This window comes from Zootoca vivipara, chromosome Z1 (assembly GCF_965207765.1).
Source record: "Zootoca vivipara chromosome Z1, rZooViv2.hap1.1, whole genome shotgun sequence".
Lineage (NCBI taxonomy): Eukaryota > Metazoa > Chordata > Lepidosauria > Squamata > Lacertidae > Zootoca > Zootoca vivipara.
Window position 1 is genome coordinate 63,251,190 of NC_142583.1, and position 12,635 is coordinate 63,263,824.

At 45.9% G+C, this 12,635-nt stretch overlaps 1 protein-coding gene across 2 annotated transcripts in view; it reads right to left on the reverse strand.

Annotated features, from left to right (window-relative positions):
- Positions 1-1,340: 1,340 nt before the first annotated feature.
- CFAP299 (cilia and flagella associated protein 299) overlaps positions 1,341-12,635 on the reverse strand; it is a 334,005-nt gene continuing 322,710 nt past the window's right edge. Inside the window, exon 5 of one of the 2 annotated variants that reach the window (XM_088660604.1) lies at positions 1,341-8,767. In XM_088660604.1, the coding sequence (XP_088516730.1) occupies positions 8,659-8,767 (109 nt within the window). In that variant the 3' untranslated portion in view covers positions 1,341-8,658. The remainder of the gene's footprint in view (positions 8,768-12,635) is intronic. The other variant, XM_060278392.2, reaches the window with a different exon arrangement.

Genomic DNA, 12,635 nt, shown 5'->3' on the forward strand with positions numbered 1-12,635 from the left:
TGCAAGGAACAAAGCAGGCAGCCCACAGTCTATGCTAGGCAGTCTGCTGGAAAAGGAACTAATGTGGGCTGAAGACTGAAGAACCCTGCAGGGTTTTGTTTAGCTCGTCCATTCTTTGGTTAGATCTGATTCGAGCCTGCCAAAATGATGTTCCCATGTGGCAGGCATTCGTTTTTAAAGTCTTGCTGTGACACTGCTGTGGAGAGGCTGTAAGCATTTGGGCTGATGCATGAGTTGCCGCAACTAATTAAGCTATTCTCACGGCAGGTAGATGAATGAGAACCCCCCACCCTTAAGCCCCAGGAGGCGGAGGGGGAAGCAGGAGTTTTCAAAGTTAGCACTGTGCAGATGAATGCTTTCCTACTGACTAGCAGCTCCCCCTGATGCCAGCCTCCTGGGCACCATAGCTGCCAAGTCTCCCATTTTCCCTGGGAAATCCCCGTTTTTCCAGCTGTTCCTAGCTGAAAAAACAGATTTTTTTTGTTTTTCCCCCGGTTTATTCTGGCGCGGCGGCCATTTTGGAACTGGGCGGAGCATGCTCAGAAGCGACTTTTGATGCTGCTCTGCCCAGTTCCAAAATGGCTGCAGTGCGGCTTCTGGTGTAGCGGCCATTTTGGAACTGGGCAAAGCAGCATCAAAAGTCACTTCTGAGCATGCTCCGCCCAGTTCCAAAATGGCGGCAGCGCTACCTCTGGTCTGCTATTTCCGGCCCGGTCCCTTATTTCTCTGACAGCAACTTGGCAGGTATGCTGGGCACTGCTAGCCACTAAACACTGGTAGATGATGTACTCTCTTCCTGATGCATCCTTACCTGGATTTTGGAATGCATGGGGTATTCTGATAGATGTCAGGGGAGTGGACCTGATGACTTCCTGCTCCTCCAGTTTCTATGATTCTGTAGGCACTTTGTGTTACAAGAATAGTAGAGTGTACCCACAACATTTCCTGTAGCGATATATATACTATTGGAAACCACAGTTGGTTTGGGGTCCTCAGGACCACATGGTTTAAAAAAAGAAGAATGTGTGTGAACAGCTCTCTCACATTACAGTTTGTCTCTCTGCTGTGTGCTAGTTTTCGTAATATATGAAGCCACTTAGTATTGGGGAACTGGACGTTCAGAAACTTGATTGTAAGAGTTGAGCCAATACCAGTAGCCATGTTTAGATTTTACAATTAGTATTGTTAATTAGTTTTATAGATATAGATAACAGGGTATTTTGGAATATACTTTTAAGTTGTTGGTTTTTTAAAAAGAGAATCAAGTTTTTAAGTATAAAATAGGAATGGAAGTGATTTAATAGGCTGCTTTCTAAGAGAAGAAAATATATATATACCGCTACAATGCCCACATAAGCATTTATTATTATAAAGGTTGAACAGTTCATGACAACAGACAACAGATCACTTTACCAATTAAATGCACATTAATTCTCCAAATGCAATTAATTTACTAACTATTTCTAGACAAACTGATAATATATCAATCCAACCATATTAAACTTGGAAAGAATAAGATCTGTTTTAACCAATCTAATTATTTTATTTTAAACACCACAGCAGTCCAAACGAATAACATACATTAAACAAGAATATTAAAATCTAGTAAATCTAGTTAATCCATGCCAGTTACAAGCAAACTGATTACAGTGTATTTTCATATGTCCTAATTAATTGCAGCAGATACTCTGAGTCTCTTCAGATTCCATGTTAGCAATTCTTTAAACTATGATTCGGAGGAGTAATAATATGTCAAAGGCATTTTGCATACTGGTTTATCCAGGACACCTGGACTGGGTAAACTATGGTTAATGCTAACTAGAAGTGCCTTCAAACCAAGGTTTGCAATCTTCAAGTGATGGTTTCAAATACCCATCCATGGTTTGGAGAACCTCTAGTTTAACCGCTGAACTGAATGTTCAGCAGATAACCATCTTAAATACTGAAAGCTTAATATACTGTATTTCATCACTTAGGGAGCAATCCTGCTCATGGAATTACTGTCCTTTCCCTGTCAGCACCTGGAATCTTGGGACAGTTCTCAAGGTGGTCTCCATCCCCATGGGACCTGCCACTGGTTCTTGTGCCCACCTTTACATTATGTTTTCTGGCTAAATGCTCTGAACAATAGAAATAGAAATACTTTATTGTCACTGTACCACTTGTTTACAGTGAGATTAAATGAGCCCCCCTTCCCCCCACAATCTCCTTGTCACTCCGTGTGCTGTTGTACTACCACATTCAGCAGCCTCGTGGCCCATGGGTAGAAACTATTCTTCAACCTGTTGGTGCAGCTTATCATGCTTCTATATCTCCTGCCCAAGGGCAGGAGAATGTAAAAAGGTGCTGGCCAGGGTGTGAGTCATCCCTGAGAATGCTCCTCGCTCTTCTGAGGCAGCGGTCTCTCGCGATGACATCTAGCAGACTCAGGAGACAGCCCACGATATCGTGGGCTGTCCTCACCACCCTCCGTAGGGACTCTCTGTCCATGGCTGTCAAACCAGCATACCACACCATAATGCAGTATATGAGAGAACACTTTCTATCGTGGACCGATAGAAGGAAATCATCAATTGCTGTCCAACTTTGTTCTTTTGAAAGACCCTAAGGAAATGAAGTCTCTGTTGGGCCTTCCTAACCACCTGGGCTGTATTGACCTTCCAAGTTAGGTCTTCACTAAGATGGACTCCCAGGTATTTAAAGGAAGAGACTCTCTCTACACAGCCCCCCTCCCCGATATACAACGGGGCTAGCTCCCCTCTCTTCCTCCGAAAGTCCAACACCATCGCCTTTGTCTTGCCAATGTTTAGGTGCAGGTTGTTCTCAGAGCACATTGTGGATACCTTTTGAACCTCCCCCCTGTACACAGATTCGTCACTGCCTGTAATTAAACCCATTATGATGGTGTCATCAGCAAACTTAATAATTGCAGTAGATGGGTCAGATGAAATGCAATCATATGTACATAACGAATACAGGAATGGACTTAGCACACATCCCTGTGGAGTGCCAGTGCTGAGCTTCAGGGAGGTAGATGTAACAGGACCAATCCTCACTCTTTGTGTCCGATCTCTCAGAAAGTCTTTAATCCAATCACACATGTTAGAAGAAAGGTCCAGGTCCCTTAACTTTGCGATGAGAATGTCCGGAAGGATGGTATTGAAAGCCGAGCTATAATAAATAAAAAGCATTCTGACATAATTCCCTGGTCTCTCCAGATGACTCGCTGCAAGGTGAAAAGCTGTAGCAATGGCATCATCTGTTGACCTATTTCTCCTGTAGGCGAACTGGTGGTTATCAAAGTCCGGTGGAAAACATGTTCTAAGATGATGGAGGACCAATCTCTCGAAACATTTCATCACTACAGATGTTAATGCAATGCTGGCTGACAGGGGCTGGGCACCATTTCAGAGTGAGCTGGGGGGGGGGCATTGATGGAGATTATAACGGTGGCTAGGTCAAGGTGCTCATTCCTGCCCGCCAGCAAATAAGCTCACCAAAGCCCAGCAATGGAGCCCAGCTTTGTGCACACATTGGCCTGGAGACTGAACTTCCTTATTACCAACTTGCTTAAACCTTGCAGGAACCTATAGTCGTAGTCCAAGTATTCATTGTGAATATATACCAAACCCTTCTCCCAGCTTTGTTTAGTCGTTTAGTCGTGTCCGACTCTTCGTGACCCCATGGACCACAGCATGCCAGGCACTCCTGTCTTGCACTGCCTCCTGCAGTTTGGTCAAACTCATGTTTGTAGCTTCGAGAACACTGTCTAACCATCTCGTCCTCTGTCGTCCCCTTCTCCTACTGTCCTCATTCTTTCCCAACATCAGGGTCTTTTCCAGGGAGTCTTCTCTTCTCATGAGGTGGCCAAAGTATTGGAGCCTCAGCTTCATGATCTGTCCTTCCAGTGAGCACTCAGGGCTGATTTCCTTCAGAATGGATAGGTTTGATCTTCTTGCAGTCCATGGGACTCTCAAGAGTCTCCTCCAGCACCATAATTCAAAAGCATCAATTCTTCGGCGATCAGCCTTCTTTATGGTCCAGCTCTCACTTCCATACATCACTACTGGGATGGATCCTTCATGGATCAATGCCTTGTCATGGCGAAGGGGCTTGAATAACTCAGAGAAGCTATGAGCTATGCCATGCAGGGCCACCTAAGATGGACAGGTCATAGTGGAGAGTTTTGACTAAAGGTGATCCACCTGGAGAAGGAACTGGCAAGCCACTCCAGTATCCCTGCCAAGAAAACTCCATGGACAAAGACTTCTCCCAGCTATATAGCATGAAAGGCATAGCATGACTCCAAGTCCAGAATCAAATCATTCTTCAATTAATCATCTAAAAATATCTCTTGAATCCCAAGATTTATTGAACCAAGATTAGCAGAGAATTAATTTAGTAACGCTTCACTGCTATTAGTCCAGGCAAATGAAGAAAACTCACCCTCATCATCTTTCCTTTTAGGCTTCTGCTATGTCTTCTCCTTTCGGTCCTCCATCAATGGGCCTCACCAAAGCAGTAGTCTGAGCATTCTTTTGGTTACCTCCATGCTATTAAATTCTACCAAACAGAATCAGGGGAAGCTGATCCAATTGCGCTCTCTCTCACACACTGTTTCCCTTCCTTTCCCCTCTGGCTGCAACCTTAAACCTCTTGGGCACTTGGTTAAATGGAAGGCGGGAAAACTACACAAAACGAAGTGTGAAGAGGTGAACAAAACTCCCCACATATTCTCTGAGAAAGACCAGCTATTCACACCTTGAAAGCTCTTCCTCACTCATAAAATGGAGCAGCTCCCTTCTTCCAGGTGCAGTGCAAACACAACCCCTGTTCGTGTACAGCAGTTCATTATATGCTGTCAAGCGGGCAATCTTTTGGGAGGCACCGATAAATTATGTGATCTACACAGAGAGCTGCTGCACATACTTATACCTTATACCTTATGAGGAATGGCTTAGGGAGCTGCGTATGTTTAGCCAGGAGAAGAGAAGGTTAAGGGGTGATATGATAGCCATGTTCAAATATATGAAAGGATGTCATATGGAGGAGGGAGAAAGATTGTTTTCTGCTGCTCCAGAGAAGCGGACACGGAGCAATGGATTCAAACTACAAGAAATAAGATTCCACCTAAACATTAGGAAGAACTTCCTGACAGTAAGAGCTGTTTGGCAGTGGAATTTGCTACCAAGGAGTGTGGTGGAGTCTCCTTCTTTGGAGGTCTTCAAGCAGAGGCTTGACAAGCATATGTCAAGAATGCTTTGATGGTGTTTCCTGCTTGGCAGGGGGTTGGACTGGATGACCCTTGTGGTCTCTTCCAACTCTATGATTCTATGATTCTACTTGGCCTGCCACCCGACAACATCTCCTCTAAGCAACCTTTGCATGGGGACTGCAGTGAGCACACAGGCATTGAGCATTTCTGCACCAATCCCCTCCTGATGTCTCCTTCACACTGCATTATAAACAAATCCACAAATGCAGCTTGCATTGAGGCTGTAGCCAGAATGTGCATGCTGGCTGTGGAAAGAGGTGTGTTTGTGTGTGGGAGGGGGAATCCTGCTCCTAGCCTCTTGTCAGGCTGGTAAAAAACACCCCAAGCCTTCTATCGAGGGGATTGGCAGAGGGAACAGAGCCACACCTATGGATTTGCACGATGGTCACTGGGAAAAGGCTTTCCTTCTTCTGTGGCTCACATGGAAAGCAAGTGGACTGCTGGAGGAAGAATGGGGCATCCTGTCCCTCTCCCTTCAGCCTCCTCACTCACCTGCATGACCATCAGGTAAGCTGTCAAAGACAAGGCTACCTTAGTGGTGGGGGAGACATTGAAGCACGTGCCCCTCTGGTTTCATCCTCATCTCTCGCTCACAATTTGATTCCTTCCCTTGCCCTTCCTGGGAGCAGAGACAATCCTGGCAAGAGAAGGACTCCTCCTGCGTGGCCTAGATCTTGCTATGTTACTGGAGCTGTGCCCACCTGTTAATGAGTCTGCCTCCATTCAAGTGCCTCTTAAGCAGCACAGCACTTAACTACTCACTGTGAGACTCCCCAGCCCTCCCTTTGGGTGTCCTCTTTACGGGCTTATTGACAGTAGCCCTTCCCCTGGAGCTGTTCTGCTCTGTGATTTCTTTGGCTCTTTGCTCATTCCCAAGCTGGATCTTCCCAGCCCTCCCTGTGAGCATTTGGCCCGTAGCATCACCTGCCCCCCACCTGCAGGAAGAGACGCATTTTTCTAGGTGGGTACTTTTAATTAGAGATTTGCAAACTGACAAGGGAACTGTTCCTTTCCAGATGCAAAAATCCAGTTTCCTGGGCTTCTGGGTGAGGCATGAGACCCTATATCAAGGAAAAAGAAAGGAAGCAGGGAAGGCAGGGAGAAATATTGCGTTTAATAGTCTAGCTTGCAATGCAGGTGGTAGGACAGGCATCCCCAAACTGCGGCCCTCCAGATGTTTTGGCCTACAACTCCCATGATCCCTAGCTAACAGGACCAGTGGTCGGGGAAGATGGGAATTGTAGTCCAAAACATCTGGAGGGCCGAAGTTTGGGGGTGCCTGTGGTAGGACCACACTGGGGGTGTTTGCACACAGAGCAGCTCTAGCTCACTTGGTGAGAGCAGGGTGCTGAAAATGCCAGGGTCACAGGTTCGATCTCTATATGGGACAGCTGGATATTTCTGCATTGCAGGGGGTTGGACTACAGCAGGGATGTCCATATTGGGAGTCAAATTCCACCTTTTGCTGCAGATATGTGGATTGTTGCATGTCACACGTCTGTTTACATTCCAGCACAGATTGCTGGAGGGGAACTTCCGCTCTGTATTGGATTTGTTTTCAGTCTCTGAGAAGACAGCAAGGAGAGATGCCATTTTTTCCTTTGTCCTGATTTATGTATAATAAATGCCTAGATTAGTACAGTGGTACCTTGGTTTTTGAACACAATTGGTTCCGGAAGTCTGTTCATAAACTGAAGCGTTCATAAACCGAAGCGAACTTTCCCATTGAAAGTAATGGAAAGTGGATTAATCCGTTCCAGACAGGTCCGCGGAGTACTCAACCTGAAGCGTACTTAACCTGAAGCATGGGTGTAATTGGTTCCAGAAGTCTGTTCATAAACTGAAGCATTCATAAACTGAAGCGAACTTTCCCATTGAAAGTAATGGAAAGTGGATTAATCCGTTCCAGATGGGTCCGCGGCGTTCGTAAACCGAAAATTCGTAAACCGAGGTGTTCATAAACAGAGGTTCCACTGTATGTGTCTACAGCCTCAAGCCTCTTCTGTTCTGCAGTTTGCACTGCTGAGGAAAATGTGCTCAAGTCTGCAAGCTTGAGCCACTGATGCACATTGGAGCAGAGGTCGATGGATCTCTGCAGCGGCAAGGCTGAGGGGAGACGCTCCAGCCGGGGCTGAGCCAGCTGGCCTTTTGACCCCCCGATTCCGATAGTCCGACCAGTAGATCCTCGGCTGATCCTGGTAGATCACGGGGTCCTTATTGTGTACAAAAAGTTATGGGGGGAAAGCTAAAAAATTCTGCGCAATCCTCCCCAAAAGCTCTGGGCACTTCCCACCTTAAAAAAGCTCAACAACTCTGGGTAATCCACCCACCCACCCCACGCATGCACCTCCTCCCTCCAATGACAATGGGTAGATCACTGCCATTTTATTTTATTTTAATACTGGGAGTAGATGACAGTCTCTTGAGAGTTGGACATGCCTGGACTAGATTACTCTCAGGGTCCCTTCCAACTCTATAGTTATATGATTTGATGTGTGGGAGCCAAGGTACCAAACTTTTCCCCAGCGTTCAAACTATAGTAGGTTGCCACTGATTAAATTAATTCTCAGTTAGCATTTCCAAATGCAATCTGTGAACTCCCCTTCCAATTGTCTTTTTGTTGAGTGGGGTGGGGTGGGGAGGAGAGGGGCCATAGCATGAAAGGAATGAGTTGCTGGTACCTAAACTGGCTGCCTAGCCCCTCCGATTTACAGATTTCAAAGCACCAGTGGTCAACCTGTGGGCTGCATTTGGCTAGACTCCAGCAGCCCAGCCAGTCAAGAGGTGATGGACATTGCAGTGGAGGCAAGTCTCAAGGGCCACAGGCTGTGCAAGCCCTGCTTTAAAGGATCCACTCAGCTCCAAGGTGACACATGTAAAATCATTTGAAGTTTGGCGTTGAGTTTCCAGGGCACTCATTTAGTGAATATCATTAAGTGAAGAGCAACACAGCTCTCTTCCCACCCCACCCTGCCCTATCTTATTTTGTTAATTCAGTTTCACCTCCTCCTGTTCTGATTCACACACATTTGATGCCTCACCAAAAGTTTGCATTCCCCCAAACCTGCACACATTTCCCGAGGTGTGGTGGAAGGCATTCTGTGGTTCAAAAAGTAATTAGAAGTAACTGTGCACTGAGTTAACACACGTTTCTAAAGGGGTGCTGTATTTTAGGGTTCTTAAATGATTTAAAGCACTCTTATGCAGACAGGAAAACAAAGGCAAAACCTCTTTAATAAGCAACCTCAGGAAAAGTGCTATTTGGTAACAGTTCCTTAACAGCCTAAGGCATCCTTGACTATTTGGTCGTGAAATAAACTACTCCCCCCATCTCCACTTCTGGTATACATATTAAAGACTTATTCCAGCGTATTTGTTCCTCATCAGAAATGATGTTTAGAGCTTTCTTCTGAGGACATGGTCATAAATGACCACCTGCAGGTAGAGGTCCGTTTCGATTGGAGTCCGTGTTGTGTTGTCCCCTGGATAAGCCTGAGGATGGAACAAGGGCGAGAAAGAAGCAAGAAACTCAAATCAAGCATATTTTCAGTTCACACCATTGCGATCTGTGCAGCATGAGATCCTGGGAGGTTGCGCACCACTGGATTATTGCCAGCTCACAAGAACACGCATCAGATAACATGCCAACTTTGGCCCTCCGTTCCAAAGTCTACCTTGAGAGCTTGATCTTGTGAAAGGCCCAATTTGCATGGAATGCCTAGCCAGGAGCAATGTTTGATTTGCAATAGCTTCTGGATGCATAATGGCTAGGAAGTTGGGCAGGCAACTGTCAAGGGGACCCCCAAGTGCTACGCACTCATTCTGCTGTCTGCTACAAGTGGAAAGACAGCCGATTGTCCACACTTCGAGGGTATTGCAGCCTCCCTGTTTACAACCTGCTGTCTTCTATCCTCACTAGTAAGCATCACATAGCTGGCTTGGTAGAGAAGGGTTAATTTGGAGGAGCATCCATTTCTAAATAATTTTTTCCATTCAATGTCTCCATTAGATTTTAGGGGGTGGGGAGGCATCATCTCCCAAATCTACTAGTCCTCCATGTTGTCCGATAGGTCCTGAGTGGGTGGTGATTCTTTGTCCCACATTTTGTGGGATTCTTTGTCCCACATTTTGTGTGATTCAGCCTCCCCGGCCTGTTACACACTCCAATGTAGGTATCAAATTTTGACCATTTTCATGGGTATTTATGCCACTGTGCAGTAGAGACACACAAGGAAGCTAGAAATGCAATGTGTGTATGGCTTTAAAGAGCCAAAACCCCCTCTGTGCTTGATTTGGTCCTCAATTCTTAAAAGTATATATTTCACATAGCAATAGGGTATCTGCTTATTTGTTACAGATGTTCCACAGCTGCAGGAAGTTAGACCAGTGACCCACTTTGAATGCAACCAAATACACTTCTTTTTAGGTATGCATTTTTAAATGTCTTGCAAACCAACACACTCCCATTTTAAGATGTGTATAATTTGATATTTTGTCCCGTTGCTATTCATATGCAACCAGCTTTCGTGGGAAGTACTTCAAAGAAACCCTCATCCGAGAGCTGTTCTGTGCAAACCCAAACAAATTACTGCCCGGCTTACTCTGCGTTGGTTTTGAGAGGAACCAAAGCATGGGTGTGTTTGCCATATTCAATCTATAGTCCAAGGACTTAAGATGCAACATTTTTAAAGGGACAATGAAGAACAGATGGACTCACTCAGATCACTGCAGATGGACACACTCAGATCACAACAGAGGGCCATTGTTCATAAAGGAACTCTCTAACCAAGACAGCAAAGAAGCAATGGAAAAATGGATACGATTCAAGCAAATCTCAGTACAGTATTTTAAGTCCAATTTAATTCAATCAGAAGGGTAAGCATTTTATTAAAGGTAAAGGGACCCCTGACCGTTAGGTCCAGTTGCGGACGACTCTGGGGTTCCGGTGCTCATCTTGCTTTACTGGCCGAGGGAGCCAGCGTACAGCTTCTGGGTCATATAATCATAGAGTTGGAAGAGACCACAAGGGCCATCCAGTCCAACCCCCTGCCAAGCAGGAAACACCATCAAAGCATTCTTGACATATGCCTGTCAAGCCTCTGCTTAAAGACCTCCAAAGAAGGAGACTCCACCACACTCCTTGGTAGCAAATTCCATGTGGCCAGCATGACTAAGCCACTTTTGGAGAACCAGAGCAGCGCACGGAAACGCTGTTTCCCTTCCCGCTGTAGCGGTACCTATTTATCTACTTGCACTTCATGCTTTCGAACTGCTAGGCTGGCAGGAGCAGGGACCGAGCAACAGGAGCTCACTCAGTTGCGGGGATTCGAACTGCCGACCTTCTGATCGGCAAGCCCTAGGCTCTGTGGTTTAACCCACAGCGCCACCCACCTTCCAAGCAAAATGGATTCAAAGGGATGTAAAATGCTTACCTTTGTTTGAATCATGGCCATTTGTCCATTTTTCTCTGCTGTTTTACTGGAGTGGGGGGCGGGATTGCCGGAAATTCTGTGCATGGAGCGCACTGCGTAATCTTCGGACAGTCCAATCTAGGACTCATGTAAGATCTCATGTGCTTTGCGAGAACCTGCTGCCGCTGCTGCTTTGCAACCCAGGTAAGGGAGGCTTCAATGAGGTGGCAAGGTGTTATGGCACCTTTCTGTTTCGACTTAAGTGGTGAAATGGGACACACTACCCCTGCAGTGACAGATTTGTGAATTGCATACTATTCTTTTGGAACAGGAATATATGGATCTGATTTCCTAAGTCTCTCCCCCCCCCCCCCTGCACATTTCATGCACACTCTTTGGAAATATTTAAACCAATTTGTAAAAAGAAAGTAATGTAGCATTTAACTGTTTTGGTGTCATAACCTGGAGTAAGTGGAAGACAGTGGAAAATCAGCCTGTCAAATGAGGTTGTTTGAGAGAGAGAGAAAATGCCTTGAAATAGACCCATTGCAGTGGGGTAAGGAGGGCACAACCAGCGTGGGTTTGTAATCACTCTGGATAGCTCAGTTGGCTAGAGCATGGTGCCGATAATGCCAAGGTTGCCCATAGGGCAGTGATGGCATCACCCCTAGCTAACAGGACCAGTGGTCAGGGATGATGGGAACTGTAGTCCCAAAACAGCTGGAGGGCCAGGTTTGGCCGTGACTGCCATAGGGGGTCCTGCATTGCAGGGGATTGGGTTAAATTAACCTCAGGGTTCCTTCCATCCCTACAATTCTATGATTCTAAGTCCTCTTTCCCAATGCCAGTTTCCCAATGCTCGCTGGGGGACCCATACATTATCTCAGTGGCCTTGGCCTTGAACCTAGCCATAAAATAGGACTATAGGAAGTTGCCTTATACTGAGACAGACCATTATATTGTCTATACCAGGCTTCCTCAAACTTGGCCCTCCAGATGTTTTTGGCCTACAACTCCCATGATCCATAGCTAGCATGACCAGTGGTCAGGGATGATGGGAATTGTAGTCTCAAAACACCTGGAGGGCCGAGTTTGAGGAAGCCTGGTCTACACTGACCATAGCTGTCAACTTTTCCCTTTTCTCGCGAGGAATCCTATTCGGAATAAGGGAATTTCCCTTAAAAAAGGGGAATAGTCGACAGCTATGTCACTGACAGGCTGTAGTACTTCACGCAGGAGTTGTTCCCAGCACTACCTGGGAATACCAGGTAGTCCTGGTCATGAGCTCCCGGAGACTGCAAGAAGCTAAGCAGACCTGCTGCTGGCTCAACTCACTTTTGTGGGATGGAACACTGGGGCAGACAAGTCACAACAGTTCCTAGAGTGTCCACTAAGAGGAACTCACCTGGAGGGACACCCGACTAAGCTCAGTTCCTGTTCCTCCAGATATGCAGATGAGATGGATTAGCTGGCAGACAAAAGCCCCCAGACAGCAGCCATTCTCTCTCTTAGCCATTTCTCCTTCAATGGGAACACATCTGCACAGAACCTACATTTAGGATGGTTCTCCCTCTTGGCCTGCTACCAAGAGAGAGACCAGAGGACTCCAAATGAATACCTCTGTAACCTTTTCTAAGCAAGCCTGCCTTTCTGAGATTATGCTGTTAACTCAGGATGAACCTGTAAGTAAACTCTATCTTATTTTATGAACACTGTGTTGTGTATTTCTTTTAAGAGGGACAAAGGGGATTTGTCAGGAAGTATAATATTGTTGTAGAGGTTCTAACAAACCTGAACGCTCACGTTTTGCTGCGCACAAAAGGGGAATGTCACTCTGCTGATATTGGAAGCTTGATAACACAAGCTTGGATAGGATCTATCTAATAATATATCCTAATCCACATCCCTAACATTCCCACAACTTTCTCATTCAGTTTGCCTTCCTTTCA